This window comes from Augochlora pura, chromosome 3, assembly GCF_028453695.1.
Source record: "Augochlora pura isolate Apur16 chromosome 3, APUR_v2.2.1, whole genome shotgun sequence".
Lineage (NCBI taxonomy): Eukaryota > Metazoa > Arthropoda > Insecta > Hymenoptera > Halictidae > Augochlora > Augochlora pura.
This window is the reverse complement of record NC_135774.1, coordinates 1,108,230-1,130,463: the sequence shown is the minus strand read 5'-3', so window position 1 is coordinate 1,130,463 and position 22,234 is coordinate 1,108,230. Positions and strand designations below refer to the sequence as shown.

At 44.5% G+C, this 22,234-nt stretch overlaps 1 protein-coding gene and 1 long non-coding RNA gene across 3 annotated transcripts in view; both read left to right on the top strand.

Annotated features, from left to right (window-relative positions):
* The window catches only part of LOC144478980 (uncharacterized), a 249,846-nt gene extending 228,458 nt beyond the window's left edge, over positions 1-21,388 (top strand). The window contains exon 5 of the long non-coding RNA XR_013495428.1: positions 21,042-21,388. This is a non-coding gene — a long non-coding RNA (uncharacterized LOC144478980). The remainder of the gene's footprint in view (positions 1-21,041) is intronic.
* A 21-nt stretch (positions 21,389-21,409) lies between these two features.
* Positions 21,410-22,234, top strand: part of Pgant9 (polypeptide N-acetylgalactosaminyltransferase 9) — a 111,924-nt gene continuing 111,099 nt past the window's right edge. Inside the window, exon 1 of one of the 2 annotated variants that reach the window (XM_078197405.1) lies at positions 21,410-21,855. In XM_078197405.1, the coding sequence (XP_078053531.1) occupies positions 21,606-21,855 (250 nt within the window). In that variant the 5' untranslated portion in view covers positions 21,410-21,605. The remainder of the gene's footprint in view (positions 21,856-22,234) is intronic. The other variant, XM_078197404.1, reaches the window with a different exon arrangement.

Genomic DNA, 22,234 nt, shown 5'->3' with positions numbered 1-22,234 from the left:
AACTGAAGGACTTTGCATACTCGTCGTGGATGGCCGTCCGTTCTTTTTTCTTTTTTTTCTTTGTTATTTTTCCTCGTTTTGTTGTTCGCGTAGACGTCAGCGCAACAATGCAGCTGCAAGACGGCGCGCACGTGCATCCGGCCGGAAAGCAGCGAGCGTCCCAGAAACCGGCAGGCGGGCGGGCAGGCAGGCAGGCAGGCAGGGATCCCGGTTTGCGCCCAAGCCGAGCCGAGCAGAACCGAGCGGAGCGGAGCCGCGCCGCGACTGTCATGTTGTTGCTTGTGTTTCGTGGTTGGTCTTCCCTTTCCCTCTCTCTCTCTTTCTCTCTTCCCTTTCGACACAGATTTATACGAGCCACTTTTGCTGCTTCGCCATACGCGGCGAGAATAAATCCGGCTAACCCCGTTGGACCCTGCTGAACCGCGATCCAACGATCAGAGATCGGTCCCTGCGATAATTCAGAATCACGTGGCGGACTTTTTATGCGACGCGGGACTGGTTTTCGACTCGGGTTCAAGGGAATCTGCCGGGGAAATGGCTCGGTCCAGTTTTCAAAAGCGCGGTCAATGGACAGTCTTTCGTTATTCCTTCATTTACCTTAATTCAATTTAATTCAATTCAATTTACTTTAATTTAATTTACTTTAATTTATTTTAATCTATTTTAATTTATTTTAATTCATTTTAATTTATTATAATTTATTTTAATTTACTTCAATTCAATTTAATTTACTTCAATTCAATTTAATTTACTTCAATTCAATTCAATTTACTTTAATTCAATTTAATGTGCTTTAATTCAATTCGATATACTTTGATTTACTTTAATTCAATTTGATATATTTTAATCTACTTTAATTCAATTTTATTCAGTTTCATTTCGTTTTTATTCATTTCTGTTATTTTTATTCATTTTCATTTTGAAACTTTGTGAACGGAAGAATTAAATTTCATTTAAGAGAAATTAATAATATTAATATTTAATCGACTGAAATTTCTATCGCGAGCCTGACTCGTTATTATAGTGCAAGGGGTTAATTCTATTTGACAAAATGATAGAATCTAGCAGGATGCAAGAGGGTTAATTGCTACAACAGATCCGATCTTGTCTATTACTACAATAAATAAAATTTTATTCAAATTATATCTCGAAAAATTGAAATCGATGCCAAAAGAGAAATAAGAGCTAATCTTTCTGCACGTGTAAAGATAATGGATCAACACTTCTACAGCTGAAGCAGCACTAGTAACACTGCTAATCTTGCCGCTGCAAAAACGAACCGTCGACGAACTTAACAATAACGCCGGAACGACTTTTCCGCGGGAAAAGCGGCATCCGATAAATCCCGGAAACAGCTTGAAATTGTTCAGCCGGCTAATTGAAATATTTGAGCGGGCCAAGTTAAATGCTTGTATTACGGAAACTCCGTCCGCGGCCCGGCCCGGCCCGGCGCCGTCGCCGTCGCCGACGCGTTCAGTGAAAAGCTGCGGGGGCCGCGAGACAATGAATTAAAGCGCAAGGCAAACTTGTATCGCTTAACGGGACGTGTTACGGCGGGAAGACACCGAATAATGCCCAGTTTAACGTACCGTGCATACGAAAAGACTCGGCCGACATAGTTTCAACGAGTTGAATTTCGGGCGCCCCCGTCGCCGTCGCCGTCGACGTTCGCGGCGCAGAATCCGCGGCCGCGCGCGCGCTTACCCTTCTCCGCGAAGTGACCCAAGTCGAGTGCAGGGCAAAGCCGGCCGAGTGCGAGAACGTCGCGGAATATTTGGCGACTTCGAGTGCAGTTTAGAACTCCGGCGGTAGCGGCGGCGGTGGCGGAGGGGGGGAACTCGCTCCGCCGAAAACCGCCGAGCTCTCTCTCGTTCCGGCAGGAACTCGATTTCCCGGCTACCCGCTACGCCCTCCACTTTTGACAAATTCGAGTGGTTACTTCGTCGAATTCCACGCCGGCGAGTCGCTCGCTCGGCGCAACCCGATTTTCGGAAGATCGAAACTTTTCCTGGCGGAAAGATCCGACGAAAATATCTCTGTCCTATCGTTTTATTCGAAAACGTTCGCTGGATAAAGTTAACAACTTTCGCTATGATTCCTTTCACGCTGCGTCGATCACCATTTATTTATCATTAATATTTTCCTTAATAAGGTCACACAATTTTTGTTTCTTTTACTGTCTTTATGTGCTTTCGTTTCTAGACTTTGATGACGGAAGAATTGACTTTTATTTCGATGTAGTGGAAATTTATAATATTATTATAAATTATAATATTAATATTTATTTTATCAGTATTTAAATATTTTAATATTTATTAAGATTTATGAAATCCTGCATGAAATCTGTATCACGACTCTGACTCGTTATTATACTGCAAAGGGTTAACCCTCTTAGTATCGGCCAGAAGAGTCTGTATCTGAGCGAACTGTTTAAAACTTGTTTGACGAAGTTTGATGAAGTTTCGAAAAGAAATTGCAAGAGTTTTGAAAAGTCTGATATAAATAACAAATTCAAAACGAGAGAAGAAATAGGAAATAGAATTATATCCTAAAATAGGATATAAATACAGAACAAGTGTCACTGTTAACCCTTTGACATACAAATAAAACGTTCGAAAATAGCCATCCTCCCGCGGTAATAATTATTCAACGCGTTCGACAAGTTCTTGGACGACGTTCGCGGGCGACGTCGCGCGCAATCCGTCGGAACAGGTATCGCAAAGTCGGCGAAGGTGGCTCCAAAGTTCGTATCACGTTCGAGAACTCGGTATAGTCCCGCGAGTAATCAGAACGGGAGACATTCGGCCTCGAGCAGAGACGTCGCCGCGACGGCGAACGCCGTCGGCGAGACGGGAAGCCGCGCCGTGATTCTTATTCGATTCCTTCCATTTTCCGGTCGATCGCCGCCCGTGTGACTGACGCCGCCATCAAATTTTTCCGGGGAATGAAATTTTGTTTCGTCTCCGGGCTGAACAGATGAGGTCTCCCCCGTTTCGGAACGTCGACGACGGCCGACACGTTCCGAAAATTATTGGCTGCCGCTCCGAGGAAACGAATGCCTGGCTAAATTCGTTCCGGGAAAATCTGTCCTCTGCAGTTTTCTTTAATGGGGGATGTTTCATATTTTTACTCGACGTTTACGATTAATTCCATGTTGCTTTTACAGATTATTGCATTTCGAGGCTGCGCGTTTTATCGTTGATTTTGTCGTCATCACGCGCGCAAGAATATTCTATTACGTATATAGGATTATTTAAATACAGTTTCTTTATCACGGTCTCTTATTTAATTTTCAATTTACGCTCGCATTAAATCCAACGATTAAATCTTCCATTAATTCCATTTACTCCATTCTAAATACGAGAGTAGTATTTAATTCGATCAATTTTTCCTTATCGTACGCAACGAATTAAATACAATATCTTTACTATTTTTATTCATCTGAAGGACGTTGCAGATAAAAATCGTAGCCATCATCCCCCATAAATTTCTAAATCAGTTTTGGAATGACATCTCGTTGGAAAAAATCAAAGACGACCAAAATGGTATTTAGCACTTGAAAGTCCTCAGAATGGGAGTCCCCTTTGAGCGAGCTCGGAACGAATAACTGGAACTTTGAAAGTTAACCGGGCGATCATTCCGTCGAGCAAGTTTCCCAATTATCTTCGGCTCATTATTAAATTAGCTGTTTTGGTGAACGGCGATGGAACTCGGGTGGGTCGGATAGTTCCGCGTTGAGATAAGAATAACAAACTCGAACGGCGGTGGCCGCAACGCGGAAACGTTTTCCGCGTGGTCGAAGGCGGGACGCGGCGCTATCTGGCTCCGGAGCTGCCAGTGCCGGAACGGTTTTACGGTAATCCCTGGAAATGCGGACATTAAACGCCCTCTCCGCGAGGGATGAAGAACGGCGGTTCATATACCGACGGGCAATAAAGAGTTAACACGGTAACCGCTAATGGAATAATGGACACTCGGCCGCGCAGACAGCGGCTGGACCATCGCCAAATACGTATTTCCCTTCTGGAATATTGGCCTGCCCTCCCCGCTCCCTGTCCCCCGCCCTAATCTGACTTACTCCGAACCCGCGCCTTTTGGAATTTTTATTTTCGTCACCGTAACGAGTTTTCGCAGGTGGGAAGCTGGCTTCCGAACGGCAAATGAGAAATTGCTCTTTAATTGAGCACCGATAAATGACGGTTTCTCCCTTTTTTTCAACCCTTTATTCCCGTCCGCGGTATTCCGAGAGTATTCTATGTATTTACACGGCTGCAGATGCAACTTCAACACCGTGCAATTATTTTTCGAAATTTTTCTAATTTCTCTATCTTGATTTTTCTCATTTTCTTGATAATCTCAATTTTTCTGATTCCTCCGATTTTCCTAATATTTCTTGACATTTTCAATTGTTTAATTCTTCCGACGTCCTAGCCTTAATTCTTCTGATTTAATTCCGATTTAAAATCTAGTCTAAGATTTTTTTCCGAACTTATGCAATATCGCCAATTAGGGTATCGCTCTGTTTCCGAGCATAATTGACCATCAAACGACGCGTATAAAATTTCTCTGTATTAAAAAATAACGAGAAGAATAAAAGAGCGGAGCACGCGGGCAAGTACATTCGAAGACAAGAACCGGTTACCATCGTCCAGCCGATCCAATTCCCGAGAAACGTGTCGGCGATTTATCAAACGTGGAACGGCCGAGCGCGGTTAAATCTATGACAAACGTTTGTCTGTCACGAGTTCCGATTTTAAGCCAGGGTTCAACACAGCTTGTGCGAGCGCGGAGACCGACATGGAAACTCGAGCTGAATTCGTGCGGTGCGTGAGCAGTCGCGTGCCCGGCGAGTTTGGGTCGTGGGTCACCGGGCCACTCTGTGACCCCATCGCCGAGAAAATCGTTACGTGACCGGGGAACCTTAAGAACAGATTGTTGACACGCTCGGCCCCTAGCGCGGCTGCAATTTTCGGAACGCGGTTTTTAATTACCGCCAATGAATCTTTACGAGACGACGACGTCCTGGAGATGTTATCAGCCTCGGCGATCAATTTTTCACGGTTTGTTTGTTGAAAGAAGGGGAAATTGGTTGAGAAGGAATTGTTTAGTGGAATAAGTATATTTTTCCTTTGAGTTAATTTTTTACATGGAAATAAATGACAGAATGAAATCACGGGATGAGAGATACTAAAATTGAATAAGAGAATGATTAAATAAATTACTGTTTAATATGAACGAAATTTTGAACGAAACCAAAAAATCTAAATGTCATTGATAAAATTATCAATTTAACTGATCAATTTAATAATCTCATCGATATTAATACTTCACCAATTAAATTTCAAGAAACCGGAGCAGCTGTATCAGATGAACAAAATAAAAATCATATTAACCCTATTTTTAGTATATATTTAATTATTCCCTTATTAACTATTAATATCCGACTTCCTCTTCCTCGATAATTTAAAATTAACTAAATAAAATAATCCCGATGAACCATGAGAAATTATTGTTATGTAACCACCTCCTACGCTAACCTTATAAAAAATTATTCTTCTAATAACCCCATATGAATCATAATAAAAAATCACCAATATTACAGCATTTCGTCTAACTTCCTAAATAGAAAATATAGAACAGAAAATATTAAAATAAAAATGGGAAGAGATCGAATAGAAAATACACACCTGCCAGGACTATGATATTGAGAATTCCTTGGACAGGTGAAATCTCGGACGCGATTGTCGCTCCAGGAGCCAAGTCAGAATATGGAACGATGTCAAAAGGCAATTAGCAAGGCATGCTAATGGAGGGAATTAACGGTGATCAGGGGTGTCGCGGGCGCGGCAGAGCGTTCCATCTCCAATCGGTTCGGCGGGGGTGTCGAGGCTGCTGCTCGAACTCGCGAGCGTTCATAGAAATTCGTCGAGTAGGAGGAGGAGGAGGAGGAGGAGGTGAGACCGACCTGGAGGGAAACCGCGGCGATACGACAGTGGATAATCAAATTTTCAGCCGTGGGACGATTCGTGATCGATTTCACGGGCCGTCGACACCGTGAACCCGACACGACACCCGCGCCAGGAGACGTCGGCCTCCTCGAAGAGCCAGCAGCCCGACGCTAATGAATTTTCGTCGAATTAACGCCGACGTACCGTGAACCGACCCCGGCAAAGGAGAGCCGCCTCCCACTCTCCTCCCCTCCTCGGCCCGGCCGGGCGCGGCGTGGAAAGAGGGAGAGAGAGAGAGAGAGAGAACGAGGCTTCGCGGATGCGATTCCGCCTCCCAGAGGATGCACCCTGCATTTATTGGCCCCCGCGCAATTAACGGCTTCCACGGCGACGATACACAACTCGGCGTCTAATTCGTGGTCCGGCCGTAAATAGGACGATGTCCCTAACGAAATCGACCGCTACGCTCGTTTCTTTATCCGATAAAACAACTTCCGCGACGTTGCTGCGTCGATTCGATTGCAATCTCGCCTTACGTTTACGGTTCTTCAACCCGTTGACTTGTTTCGACCAGTTTCACTCGCGATGGAGATTTTTGGCAGTAACTTGTTGGGTATGGTTATTTCATCCCTTCAAGTCGAAACACAATTTTATTATTAAATTATCTTTGCGGTTGTATGTCTACTCTCAGCCACCAAAACAATTTATTTATCATTTTCCATCTTTTTTATTTTTACATAAAATTAAAACATATTATTGTGTTACACATGTCTAAACAATAAAACGGAGTTAATAAATTCTGTTTTTCCTTCTTCTATTATTGTTATTTTATTACTGTCCACGGAAAGAAAATTTAATACGACCGCAAAGGGTTAAATAATCCTTGGTATATTAGAGTATATCAGGTAGAATTTGGTATATTAGAGTATATCAGGTAGAATTTGGTATATTAGAGTATATCATGTAGAATTTGGTATATTAAAATATATCAGGTAGAATTTGGTATATTAGAGTATATCAGTCAGAATTTGGTATATTAGATTTGGATAGTACTACCCTTTCACGTATCATCCAAAGGAAAATTTCCTCGAATTTCTTATTCTTAGCAATTTTTGACGACGCCTCCGAAATAGCAGTCTCACAGTCGCATACATTCGACCAGTTGGCAGGTATTCGACCGGCACGCTAAACTGCATAAATAAGCGAAAACGAGAGTCCATTGGGCAACGATTAATGCAGAATCGAATGAAATGATTTTCCAATCGATCCGTCCAATTCCCGTCGAAAGTTTATCCACCGAATGAAACAGTTTGTAATCGCGTTTCATCGAAACCGTCGTGCACGCGAATACATAAAACAACGCGCCGACAATATTACAAAAATCGCGGGCGGGCGCGCGACAAATACCGTCCGGAAATCGTGCGCAAAAATTCTGGCGAGTCGATGAAATCGGGCGAAATGATCCGGCGTCAAACAAATTAAAAACGAAAATAAATTAGGCCGGCCGTGAAATCCGTTCGGCGGAAGAAGTTGGGCCGGACGAAATGCAACATTATCATTTACATATCATTCGAATAAAGTTCGCCCGCGGCGCATATAAATTTCGATATGCTAAATTTGCGTGGCCGGCTCCTGTTATTTTTCTTCCGCAATTTATACGAAAGTGTTTCCCGTCCCGCCCGGTTTTATAATATTCCGCCGCCACGTGAAAAAAAAAATGCTCGAAGCACATTTTCGATTTTATAATCTACCGTCGGGGGTTATTAGCTTCGCGTTTCATTATTCCCGGATGGAATTCGAACGCGTTCTCGCTACGTATATACATATACGTCTTGTCTCGTATTTCATTGTGTACTTTAACGATCCTTTCATTTCCTGTGCAATATTCATTTTAAAGAAAACCTATTTCATTCGGCATTTATTGTCGAAAGCGCTGCTTTGTGATTACTTGTTGGCAAATAAAATCTCTATATTGCCAACGAAATTATCACTATAATATACCTATGTATTCCCTTCATAATAGAATATTTTTTTTAAACAATATTTTTATCAAAAAATATAATATTATATAGTATATAACATATAAATAATTATCACTATAGACACTGTGCCCTACTCACTCCCTACTTCGCATACTATACATCCCAATTGTCACCATATTCTACGATAGAGCAATGCCACATTTATTTCCAAAGCTCCAGGAAACATTGTTGCGATTAACGGCGGAGATTAACCTCGTTACATGCGAGTTCTTCTGTAAAATCACTTTAACCGGCCACGGAATATGCTCGGAGAGTTCAGAATTTCATTCCGCGGTGGAAGTCAGAAATCCGTAACGATTTGTAATAACACTCAAGATTGCTTCGCAGCTCTGCTGCTGGCCGAGGATGTAATTTCGTGCATCGATGGGTTTAGAAAATTTCCTGTTAATATTCTCAGCGCCGTGGCACGGCGAGGGATAAGTGTATTACACGGTCCGTGATTTATAGATTATTAGTCGGGAATACGAAAATCGTTAGCGACTGTCTTAGAAATTGCGGCAACAATTTATATATGTTAATATATGCAACACGGTAGCTGTTTTATTGGGAGTACATTGTGTGATGTTTATTAATGATTTACATTTATTAGTGCTGTGTATTTACTAATGCTTTACATTTATTAATGCGTTACATTTGTTAGTGATTTACATTTATTAGTGCTGCATATTTATTAATGCTTTACATTTACTAGTGCTGTATATTTATCAGTGCTTTACATTTACTAGTGTTGTAGACTTATCAGTGCCGTACATTTATTAATGCCTTACACTTATTAACCCCTTGTACTATGACTCATTTTATGCTACGTTGATTAGTACTTATTTGTCCTTAACACTGTCCTTAATAGGACCAGATAATTTTTGTCTTTTATATTGTCTTTATTTAGTGCCGTTTCTAGACTTTGACAATAGAAGAATTCAATTTGATTTCGACTTAGAAGAAATTAATAATATTCATATTTAATAGAGCTCGCATAAAATCTTCATCACGAGTCTGACTCGTTATTAATGCTTTTTTTTAGGGTTAATGCTTTACATTAATTAATGCCTTACACTTATTAATGCCTTATACTCATTAATGCCTTACACTTATTAATGCCTTATACTTATTAATGCCTTACACTTATTAATGCTTCACACTTATTAATGCTCAACATTTATTAACGTTCGCCAAAGCATCGAAGCAAATGCATTGTCACGCGTTTTAATCGAAGACGTTTCTCGAATACTTTACGCTTTCCACGGGCGGTTGGTTTTGCGATTCGCCCGCATCGCCTTAACGTAGCAGAGCATACCAACTAATTATTAATGGCTCCTATTGCTTGCGATGGGAAATCTAACGAATTGCAGCTTCTCACGCAGCAGCGATAATTTATGTCCGTGCAAGAGCACACGGCACTGAAATCCACCCGCCCAGCGTAATTGATTTCAACTATGGTTGCGTTGCACTCGCGGCGCACGCAATTGGATGCGAGAAAAAAATGCGGCCAGAAAATTGCACATTTTTTTTTAAACAGGAACCGTGAATTAATTTGTCCGCCGTTGCTGGCGGAATACCCTAGCGAGCGTTTTAAAAAAAATACCCGCGTTCTCGAACTTCCGTAGCGTTTTCAAACTTTTCCGGCCGTGGTTGTGCGATGTTAAATTGTATTTTCGAAAAAATGGGGAAGTTAAAAGCCGAGCTGAAAACAAAATCGCATAGAAATATTGAATGAGTAGAAAAAGGGTCTCAGAACCGATTAACAATTGGCTGGTTAAACATTGTGGACTTTGATGAGAACAGTTATTTGGCGAAGCAATTATAAGCACAATACACTATAAATTGTGATAAACAATTAAACAAAATAGTCGTCCAAAAATTCCTAAAAATTGCCAGAGAATCTCTGAGCCCTTTAACCCTTTGCGGTCGGGTGGCGACTCTAAGGCGCCGTTGAAAAATTATCATGCCACGTTTCGAAATAATTTTTATCAAATTTGCTCGTATTCAAAAATTCTCAAGAGCTGTTAACTGTTGCAGAAATCACAAAATTTAATTCCGTAAATATATGTTCCGTATAAAATGTTCCAAGTTATATGAAACGGACACACTACTGTCAGTCTAAAAAAATACTTTGGATTTTGAGTTGAAATGGCTCCGACTGCAAGGGGTTGAATCGATTCTACCAAGAGACAAATGGTCTCCGTGTCAAAGTTGTCTATTGAAGAGGAAGATGGACGGTCCGGAGACAAATCCCAGCATCCCCGAAACACCGGCGAGCACCTGAAAATTATCGTCGCTAATTAACAGCATTATTCCACCTAACTCGTACAAGTTTTCTCATCAAAGAAGCCCGGGCCAGAGCGGAGTCTGCCGTTTAAAGAGCAATATTGATGTTTCCGGGGAACTTTGCTCGAATTAGGCGAAGGAGGAGAGCCACGGAACTAGAAAAAACACGAGGGAAAGGTGAAGTTCGAATCTAGAACAACGAACGCGGAGAGCAGAGCTAGGGTTGGAAGAAGGAGAAAGAGAGAGAGAGGGAGAGAGAGGGAGAGAGAGCTTTCGATTTACTTTCTTTAGTTCGGCTCGCGCGCTCTCCGGCTTCCGCGAGGCCCTCTCCGCCGATTGTTTTCCCAATCTCCTTTACAGCGACTCGGGACCTCATGCAGATTCGAAATCCCCAGATTCCTTGTTCCACGAGCACCAACACCGTCGCGTTTCCCACTCCGCGAATCGGCCACCGGCTTATTTTCTTAGTCGCGGCCCGGTCTCGCGTATTTTCCATTGGCTCGCGTCGCCCTCGCGTCGTTGCCTCGTCTCCGAGGGACTTTAAGTTTCGAAACTCTGATTTCGGTGTATTTCGCTTCCCCGCGGAGCGGCGCCCTTAAAACGGCAAACTTATCTCGCCGCGCGTCGTGAAACGGATCTCGGACGTATCTGTCTTTTAGATAGCCGTAGATTGAATCACCTGTGTCTCCGGCGTCGAGTATCAATATGTATTTATAATACTATAAATTCTATAGTGTTATAGAATTTTTTCAGATTTATCAGTTGCAAGCTACGATTATCAAAAATGAGAAACTAAAAAATAATCGGAGAATTGAAGATTTCTCGAAGACTAACGTATCAGCTATTTTTATATTAATTCTCTGATAAAGTAGTATCACGGCTCGTGTACTCAATTTTTCTCAGATTTTTTGCTCGCTCGCAACATTGTCGAGAAAAAGATATGACTCGCTGAAAAACCTCTAAGGGCAGTTTTGACTATTTTAATTGGCTATGATCTATGGATTATCCATTTTTGTCACGAATACATCAAACGCACAGTGTCTGCTATTATAATTACACAGGGAATCATTCGTACGGCTTGGAGTGCTCGCGAGGTACACAAGGAATGTGCTCGGAGAAAATGAATTTTCGTTTTGATGTGATTGTTTCAATTTCTCTTGGAATTTCGGCGGCTATGCGTGAAAGGAATGGCTTCGTTAGAAACGTTCGGCGAAACAGAGGATTTCTGAGCGTCATATATGCGTTATTAACCTGTTTCTATTACTAAACGTTCAACAGTAATAATTATCGAACGTTCCCGTATGTAAAATTCCGCAATAAAAAATTTCTGAACGAATCTTCCAAGCGATGTCGCCTGGAAATAGAATTTCGGGAACGGCCGAGAGAAAAGGTCCGCGCATAAAGCCATTTCGCCGTTCCATTTTCGGAAATTTGGAAATTCTCCAGAAAAATATCGCCGGCACGCTGTTGCGCCAAAAAGCCACGCAATTTGCCATTTAAAGTATACTTTTATCTCGGCCACGGTTCTGCGTGAGATAGTCACGGAGACGCGAATTTTCCGGTGGGGGGTTGACTTCGTCCCTAAAACGTGAGCTTCTCGCCGATAAAAGAAATACGTGTCCCTTATTTTCGGCTGCTCTCTCCCTCTCTCTCTCTCTCTCTCTCTCTCTGACAACTTCGCGTCGAATAACTTTACGGCGGCTGAGAAACTCGACGGCGATACCGTGTATATTCGCGAAAAAATAAACCGATAATACGGAATGTTCTTATTTCACGCGGAGTATCTTTTTTAGAAGAAGCTCGTGTAAAAATTCATGAGATGTGTGTGTGTATGTGTGCGCGCGCGCCCTCTGCCAAACAGGTATCGAGGAAACCGATAGCAGCCAATATTCGCAGGCAATTTCGTCGGTAACGAAGCCTCGCAACGAAAATTGCATTGTACACTCGCTGCTCCCTTTTTACAATCCACTCATTAACCCGGTGGATTTTGTTTTATTATTGCTTCCATAATTTATACCAAAAATACGAGAGATATTGAACAGTTTTCGTGACTTTAATTATTCGGCGCAGGCTGCATATTATAACGCAATTTCAACAATATTTAAAATACAAAATTAAACGTTAGAAAATTTGGTATTGTGAATATCTTTCTTCCATTTATTTATTTATTCCGCTACGCGCAGCAATTTTTACTGCCGCTCGAACGCGAAGGGTTTCTCTTTTTTTTTCGCGGCAATTTCCCTAAAAATGTCCGGCCATTGTTCCCTTCCGTTGATAAATATCGAGCGCGACACGTGCTACATTCGGAAAACGAAACTTCTGTAGACAACGAAAGGTTTGTTCATTACGTTAGCAGCAGAACAGAGGGGGGTGGACGGTGGAAATCCCTCGGTGAAAATAGAAGGCATGCCAAATAAACGGGAACACGCGACCGAGATGTTATCCCGGGCGTGGCAGTGCAACCTAACTTCGAGGAACACGGAAGGTAATGGCCGAAAGAGGAGGGGAGGGGGGGGGGGGGGCAAGAAAAACTTTTTGGGTGGGTAATCTGATGCCGGCCATCACGGAAACTTACTGATGAAAATTCTTTCCCTTGATTCATGCAATAACCCGGCCGGGCGCTGTTTAATCCCACGTTCGAATGCATTCAATTAACGAAAACTCCGCCCTACGGTTCTTTATTTTCTGACACGCGTTCCCTCGAAACTCCGTGCCCATAAATAAATATAATTTATCTTAGTGCGATAAAAATTTCGAAGAAAATAATTCTATTGCATTTATTCTTTTATTGGTTTATTGTTCCGTAGCGTATTTCATAGTTTAGTTAACAGAAGATACGTGGGGAATAAGTTTCGAGAGAACCGTAGTAGAAGAAGCAAGATGGCTGCCCGAAGAGGCCACGATTCGTAGCATCTATTCGAGCACTCTCTGCCGTCCTCGAAGCATTCGTTACTTCGCCGGACAGTTTTCCCCGACTAAAATCACATTACATCCCGAAACCCGTTCGCTTTGTTTGTGCTCGAAAAAGTCTCGCGACAGAGGGAGGGGAGGGGACCTCTAACAGGTCGAGCAAACACCGACCGCTCATAAACCCTCGAGAGCAATCGAAGGGAGGGCTCCTCGGCGGGCAACAACGGAGCGCAAACTTCGCTTTATCATCGTTCAACAAGGGCGCGGACGCGCGCTCGCCCAGGTCCATCCAGTTAGACGGTCGAATAAAACTCGATTTCTAAAGGAGTTCGGAAGTATCGGGCGGCGTCTGTACACGTGTAGAGAAGGGGTGCCGCGAGCGCCGGATCAGGGCCGTATATATTCGGCTTCCGGGGCGCTTCGAGCGGGGCGCGCGCGCGCGCGCAAGTGATTTCGTTCCGCCGCCGGATTATTACGTTTTCCCAGGAGCCGAGCCGGACCGAATTTCCGTCCCGTTCCGTTTCCTCTATATCCGCGCCAGGAGTCGGGACCTCCATTTTCTCAGCCGTAGTCGAGAGGGACGCCCCGATGTGTCTCGAGTAGCCGCGCGATGCCGAGATAGTCCTCCCGAGCGGAGGCGGCTTCTCCCTTACCCCGGCCGTGGCCAACGACTGCCAGACTGCCAGAACCGTACGTGGCAAAGTGGTTCGCTCGGTTTTTAGTGGCCGTTACTATCGGCGACGCTCCGGCACGGCAGGCTTTACGGCCGCGGCGGGCCGGGGGAAAATTCCCGCCTCGGTGTAACAAGATCGAAAGTGTTTTCTTTGTCCGGCGACGCCGGGTTCGCTCCGAACTTCCGGGAATAAGGCGACGGGAATTTTCGGCCCTGATAAGCTCCGTTTTAGCTCGGAGCAATCTTGTACAGCGGCGGATCTTCCCGCAGCCGATGCTGGAAATTATCGACGGGTTGGAAACGTTCGCTTCATGACTCGGTACAGTGGTATTTCTATTGCAAGTTCGACTAAAGAAGTCTATCCAATTTTCGATGAAACATTGACCATAATTTCAATAATTTGAGAGCCGTAGCAAGAAATGGAAAAGAGGAGATTCTTGATCCCTTTAAAACACGTACAATTCCACCTGAGGTCCGCCAAATGCTTATCCAAAGAAAAGCGCTAATGACTGTTCGAAAAGCTACTGCAACAACGTGACAAGAAGAAACCCACCTCCAGATTCGATAAAACGTTTCAGCTTCTGTTTCCGCGGCTCCTTGATCACGCTAGTCCGATCTCGACGAGAGAGAGAGAGAGAGAGAGAGTCGCATTTTTGCGCGGAGGATACCCGAGAGAGGAGACATTGGGAATCGCGCGCGGTCGTAGTCGCGGCGGTCAATTACACGAGATGGAAACGACCTCATCGGCGTTTCCCTGGAAATGCAGGCATCGCCGCGAGACGCCAGGCAGCCGGAGGAAAGCGCGCGCGATCGTGCGCCAGGCATACTGTGTGCGTCTCTCTGTTAGGCGAGAGCATTCGCGGAGCTTTCGGCATCGGGAGAATCTTTCGAGATTCGCGTGCGGCTGCCGGCAGCTCTTTCATCGTTCCTCGAGGCCCGTGTTCGATCCCTCTCTTCGCCTCCTTCTCCCTCTCCCTCTCCCTCTCCCTCCTCTCCCTTCGGCAGCCATCGCCCTCGTTCCCGGCCATTCGGAATGCAGCTCTCGATTCCCTGATACCAGGTAGACGACAACTTTAGACAATTTCCGAGATTGCGTGCGCCGCGGAAACTTTTCCCGGACGGTGCATAAAGCCGCCGCTACGGCCATTGTGTGTACCTACTTATCGCGAACAATTCCGATTGTTGTCGCGATACGCGGCGCGACGCCCCGCGAGCTGCGTAAACCGCGTGCCGCGTGCCGCGTGCCACCGACGGGACGACGAGAAACGAGACGATTACGACACCGAAATTGCACCCCAAAGGGATCCGCTCGATTCCTCGGCGCACGACGCGACGTAACGATCCGGATCCTCGAACCTCGCTCCACCGACGCCCCCGCTCCTTAATTAGCGGACCTCTGGTGGCCGTTCTCTTGATACGTTAACGGCGCTCGCTAAAGGCTAGTTCAAACAGCGTTGTCTAACATTTCTACTTAACTTTGTTTCGATTAATTTAAAATTTTTTTTAATTTAACCCCTTGCACTGTTACCACTCTGAGAGCTACGCTGATCACGACTGTTTCGTCCTTAATTATATCCTTGACGTCACGAGATGATTGCAGTTTCTCCCGATTATCCTCGTTTACTTTTATTCCGAAATTTCGACTACAGGGGTTTCGAATCTTGTTTCGATTCAGTAGAAACGATTGGCAGCCATATTTATTGAATCGTGCGCGAAACGTTCGTCACGAGTCAGACTCGTTATTATAGTGCAAGGTGTTTATAACTCGAGCAATCAATTGAAATCCATTCTGCTCGCACCGCCAGAGAATCTATTATAAAACGAGATTCTAAGATGTATGAAACCCAGATCGTAACTCAGCGATAATTGTATCTGTCGTTGGATGCCCCGCCCCTTGGAAGGCTACATGCAGGCCGGCTAGCGGGTTGCCGTACTTCGGGGATACTTCTCCGCGATAACTCCGTAACGAAGCCTCGAACGGAATTTTTCGACGATACGTTTTCGCCTCGGTTTACCGTGCAGAAGAAGCGCAGCACTCTCGCTCTCTCCCTCACTTGTTGGATAACAATCTCCATATTACGACGCGTAAACGGGACTCGCGTCGGACTAGGAAGAAGATTTAACAACTTTGACAATTTTTGACGTTTCGCTGACAAGTCGCGCGCGTTATACGGTACACGCTGCGGGAGCTATCGAAACGACACACACACACACACACGCTCGTAAAACGGCTTAGCGATCGGCGACGCCGAAGTTTCGCGCTTTAAAGTTTAACAATCTCGTTAACTCGGCGCGCGGGCTCTCGCGAGAGCCGGGCGCGAGGCCGCCCTTGCGCGAGCGAGGGACTCGTCGTATTTAATTGAAATACGTCAAATCGACGTGCTCCCGGGCGTCCTATGAAGCGGAATTTAATCTCATTGCCGATGCGGCTAGACGCGTATTATACGGGGCTCGCGTAACGAGCCGCCGAATGAAACAATTTCGTTTCGGTAAGGTGAACTCGCCCGGGGCCTCGTTCGTTCACGCCGCGGAATTCCGTTTCCAGCGGAGCAACCCTTTCGCCCTGCTCCGCAGTTCGATGCGGAATTTATCGCGCGATCGAACGCCTCGCGAGACAACTACGAAAAGTCCCGTGGACGCTGTTTCCTCGACAAAAGAACTCCGGCAACTTTTGAACGCGCTTCTTTTTATCTTGCGGCCGCGACTTTCTTCGTGCAACAGTAATCTGGAATTATTTATCGCATTCGCCGGATGGGTAATTTCTCGTGGAAGTCGTATTTATTTCTTGCCGAACAACTCGGGGCCCGCCCGATAAGAGTTCCGCGATACTTTAAGCACCTTATATAAAGTGGAACTAATTTCAGATAATAGCAATTAATTTGGTAAAGCGAAACGAGCCGCGGAGAGTCGCGGAGGCGAGGTTTAATTGCGAAAACAGGCGAAGCGAGGGACGCAACAGGGCGATGCATCGTCTCGGGTCTCTTTCGCAGTTATTGCGATCTGTGTCACGCGTTATGGAAGAGGTTGCGCGACCGTAAAGCTTGATGGCTCGTAATATCGTTCGTATTCGCGGGCACAGAGAGCCAACATACGTAAGATTGCGCCGGAGCAGTGAATAATGCTTACAACATTTCTTCCACCGGTGTTGCACGCGTGTCTCGTCCATGTTGTCGGCAAGTATTTAATTTAACCGGAATCTACTATTGGAAAATTCCTTTGAGCAACCTTTACGCGAGGGGTCCTATTGCAATTTGCCCATGTGATTACGCGGCTTCCGTCGAGACAGTGGAAACCACGCCCCCGGAGAACTAATTCCGAAAGAACGTTCTAATAAGACGGCGAGAGCGAATCACTGGATCGTTAAAAATTCCGATGAATCGTGGCTACCTTCCACGGAATAGACCTCGCGATAACGAGCACAGCGCCGTTTAATCGCGTCAATCGAACGAATCGGGTTTATCAGTTTGTATTTACGTTAACGAGTAAAATAATTCGAATCGCGCTCAGCTTTGCGGGCAGCCCCGCCGGACTTTTCGCGTTCGCCGCGGTCGCGACCAATATGCCAAGTGCAACGCGATAAAGAACTTCATTAAACTTTAATAACGTCATTATTTTCTTTGCAACTCCGCGGGAGTCATTAAAAGAAGAATTAAATTTCCCGTTTCGTTCCGGTTTTCGTCGAGCACTTTGAGGGGGACGTAATTTCGCATGAAGACACCGCGGGTCTAATTAGAAGAATTCTCCTCGTTGTTCGATGTCGCCTCGAAGCTATCTCTTTCCATCTCTCCCTCTCTCTCTCTCTCTCTCTCTGACCTAGAAATAACATTTCGATTGAAATCTTCTTCGTTATCTTATCAAGTTGACAGTTTAAGGCTGACGGAGACGATTGTGTTCGCTGACTAATCGATATGAAATCACCTTAAATGTCGTCCACTTGAATCAGAGTTTTCTTTAAAATCAGAATATTTTTAGTATGTTATTATATATTAACCCTTTGCACTCGAGTGGCGATTTTGCGGCGCCATTAATGTTATCGTAACGCGTTCCAAAATTATTTTTATAAATATCACCGAAGCTTAGATTTAAGAAATTATTGGAAGCATAATTGTTAGATGTGCCACGAGACTTAATTTCATATACATAGAATGAACTTTGTTATGTAAAATGGAAATACTAAAAGCCAGAGAAATGATTTTAGATTTGCAGTTGAAATGGCTTCGAGCGCAAAGGGTTAATAGATATATAAGGACGAAATTAAGAAATATTACTATATTTAGCTATACTATATTTAGTAATATATTTATACTAAATATAACTATATTTAGCAATATTACTATCTAGCCAAGTCTACTGAACAGTTCCTCTGTTTCGTTAACGTTGCATCGAATTAAAAACTTGTATAAATAAAATAATGACTTGGTTTTATAAAATCAAATGCAATACTGTATACTTTCTATTAAATATTACTTTTAAATTGCAAAGTTCTGTTTTTATAGAATCATGTAGAAATGGACCGCATTGTAGCAAAAGTCCCATAGAAGCCGATTAAAGGCCTCCGGGTAATGACTCCGCGTTTTCGGCGGAACAATTACGATTTCCCACAATGTGTGTACCGAAGCAACTAGTCTCGCCGATTGTCGCGGAACCTGTCGAGTAACACAATGCTAATGGTTTCTCCGTTGGTCGCCGGCAAAACGTTAATAAATCTTTTCACTCGCCGTAACGAGCGCGTGGCGGTTTTAGTCGAAATCGAAAATAACGAAACGAAACGACGAATCGCCGGTAAATAGAGCCTCCCCTGTATCCCCGGCCGATTGGTCTTTCGGAAAGACAAAAACAGACCGCGGTCTTTGCGCCATCAAAATTTTAGCAATGCAGCAGCGGGCTGCGTCGAACACAAGGCGAATCTCTGGTGCATGTAACGGTATGTATAGGGCGTGCAGGCTGAATACAAGCGCGCGCGCAATTCGTATCTTGGGTTCCCGAACGTCGAACGATAGGCATTCTAACGCCGTATCGCGGACAAAGATTCCGCTCGGCCCATTATTCTCTCGCTTTTTCGCGACTCGCGCAACATTTCGCCGGTCGCAACACCATTAGCACGTACCGCTCGCATTATTCCGGTGTCTTCGAGTGTGCATCGGCATTGCGCGAGCCCAAAATGGCGTACACCCTTCCCATAGACTCGATACTCTTCCTAGATCATTTTCTTTCTCAATCGGTTCGTTGCAACATTTATTCTTAGTAATTAATTCGGAGATATAAAATTCCTATTTTTAATTCTTTTATTTTCCCTATTTTTAATTCTTTTATTTTCCCTATTTTTAATTCTTTTATTTTCCCTATTTTTAATTCTTTTATTTTCCCTATTTTAAATTTATTCCAACGCGTTAATTTATATCTATAAAAATTGCCGCTCGTCGAACCACGCGTTCTGCCGCAGCAAAATTGTAGAAGTTTCGAAGCGGGCGCAGAAAATGGCGAAGTATTTCTGTAGAAGTCGGTTTCTTAAATCTCCACGACAGCGCGAAGTGGCTCAGTTATTCAAGAACAACGGGGCCGAGTGCAACAAGCGAACGTGCACTCCCGGTTTATTAATAAATGACTCGATGCGGACTTCCAGTCCCCCGACCCTTAATACCGGCGACTTCCTATTCAAAAGTCCTGCGGTGATTCGTTCCAATTAACCAAATCTCGGTTGGACTATAAACTTCATTAGCCCCGCGGAATATTTATCTTCTTTTCGCGGCTGAATCCCGAGGAGGATAGTTTCAAATTAGCGAAGCGGTAACTCGAATCACCGGCGTCGATGGAGCCCCCGCGCGCCCCTTATTAAAGTATGCTCGCGGCGCGTCGTTCTTTCATTTATTATTTGCAATTAGTTCGCCGACCTTTCCCGAGCAATTAAAACGTACGCCCATCGGTTCAAGGTATCGAATGAATTTCGAAACGCATCGAACGCGTTAAACAAAGAGTCGCAAGTTGTTTGTTCTTTTTTTTTTTTCAATCGCCTTTCACGTTTTAAACTCTGCGTTTTGCAAATTGCAGAGGATCTGCGCAAACATGTTGCACGTGGCTCGCTGGATTAAATTATTCGTTTTGCGAAGTTTTTGTTTCGTAATTAAAGCACAATTAATTGCTCCTGCGTGTACACATTGCCGAAACGAAAGCTCCGAAATGAAAAGCAATATTTTACAAATCGATCGCGGTCCGAGGTTTTCCAGAAAGTTATTTTTATAGAGAATATTCTACAGGTAGATGTATTTCGAATATTTACGAACGCTCCCCCGATACCGTCTCGCTTCCGACTTCCGCGCGCAATCGGAACTTTTCTTGCCAAAGGAAATTTCCTCGCATGATCTACTTCGGTTAATGAAATGGCCGGGGCAGTGATGAATTACTCAATTAGTTCGGCCAAGTTAATTTGTAGGTGTATCTACTCGGCACGCTTGCGCCAGTGCACCGCAAACATATCTTCGGCAAATGTTTTGCGGTCCTACAATTTCGTCCCTCAAATATACTCGTCTGGCACACCGATAATGTCGCGATGCGACTCCGCGTATCTATCATAAATTATATGCTAAATCATAGCGGGCGCAGCGTGCCAAGTTGATTTATGACAGTCAAATTATGACTTAATTTCACTGGTCCAGTAGATTGCCAAATTCTTAGTCAAATTTCATTTTTTTCTGTATCTGTATTTAATGTGTATCCTATGGTAAAATAGATGACATATTAAGGTAATTTATATACAATAATTTTGTACAGGGTAGATGCTATAATTAAATTGCCTGGTTCAATTTTCAGGCCCTCGAGTTAAAAATGTAAAAAGAAAGAAAAGTATTATATATAAATTGAATATTTCTTTTTATTATCTTAATAGGTAAACTGTAAGGAAGTAGATCACAAATTTATATATAACACTTTCCTTCCTCCATGCATTTTTAATCCGAGCGCACGAAGGTTCGAACATCTACATCTACAATATTAAGATATTAAATTGCTGCATTAATGCACCTTAAAATAGGTACACGAATCTTCGAAACCAGTCGTTATTAAAACAATCAATAACTTAAATCGACTGCCTCAATTAAATTGATTTCTCGTGTTAACACAGTTGCCTCGCTACAACGTCGCCGCAACTAAAATACGAGCGGTATAAATAATTCCGCAGCCGTTAACTCCGAACGTTCTTGATTCCAGAGAGGGCGCTGCGGTGATAGAAGGTTGCCGACCTCGAAACGCACATATCAATTCATATCATATCGAGGCATATCGAAGAAGCATATCGAAGCACGCAGAAGCCTGAAGCCCTTTTCACGTTACTCGATCGCCGACTACGATCGTGATTATCGATCCGCCTCGAGCCGAAATCTTATCAGCTTGGAACGAAGGTCCGAAGATGATCCAATTGCGTCGGTGTCGCATTGAATGTCGATCAGAAGACGGGTCGATCGACGGGGGACTGTCGTCGTAACCGGACCGCACGGAGAACTTTGCGTGCCGCGCGCTTCCTCGGCTAGGCGTGATTCCACGTGGTGGTGGTGGAGGAGGTGGAGGAGGAGGACCAGAAGGGCCGAAGTAAGAGGATGTTGCTGAGGTAACACGATTTATCGAGCCGGCTGAGAAACGACAGTTAATTGAACCGTGCTCGATACCGAGGAGATCGCAAGCTGTCGAAGAGAGAAAGCAAGAGAGAGAGAGAGAGAGAGAGAGAGTAAGAGAGAGAGAAAGGGAGGACTTGGAAGAGGAAACTGAGAGTCAAGAATGGGTTTCCCAAGGCGGAGATCCCTGTGGCTGAAGGTGGCCATTTTGGCGACCGCGGTCTGGGTGACGGTCTGCTTCCTGCTCTACACGGAGGACCGAGCGAACGCCGCCGTGCAGGGTCTGGCGCCGTCCGGCGTCGCGGCGCCGCAGATGGCCAACGGTTTCGTGCCCGCAGCCGCGCCGCTTCGAAAGGAGACGCCGCTCAACGAGAAACCCAAGCAGAAGCTGGTCCAGGCCGGACCCGAGCAAGGTAATTAATTTGTTGTTAACGGCCGATCCCGTGGCACCGAGGGATCGAGGCTCTGCGGGATCGTTGACGAATGAAGGTTTTCGCGAGTGTCTTTAAAGCAGCTCTGCCGGGACGGCGCTGCGGTTTCCCGGGTTTTGCACGCTTCGCGCGACTCTGCCGTCGCAGTTTGTTTTTTAAACAGGGGACGACGACGACGACGAGGTTGGCTCGGTTAGGGTCGTCCTACTGTTTCAGACTTTCTCTGCTTCTTTTTTAACAAGCTGCTGCGGCCGAGTGACCGGAGTCTTGGGGTTTTTAGATGGACTTGATCTGGTTTTTAAATAGGGGATGATGCGGCGAGGTGGCTTACGGTTCTTCCAGGATCCATTTTGTTTAGGGT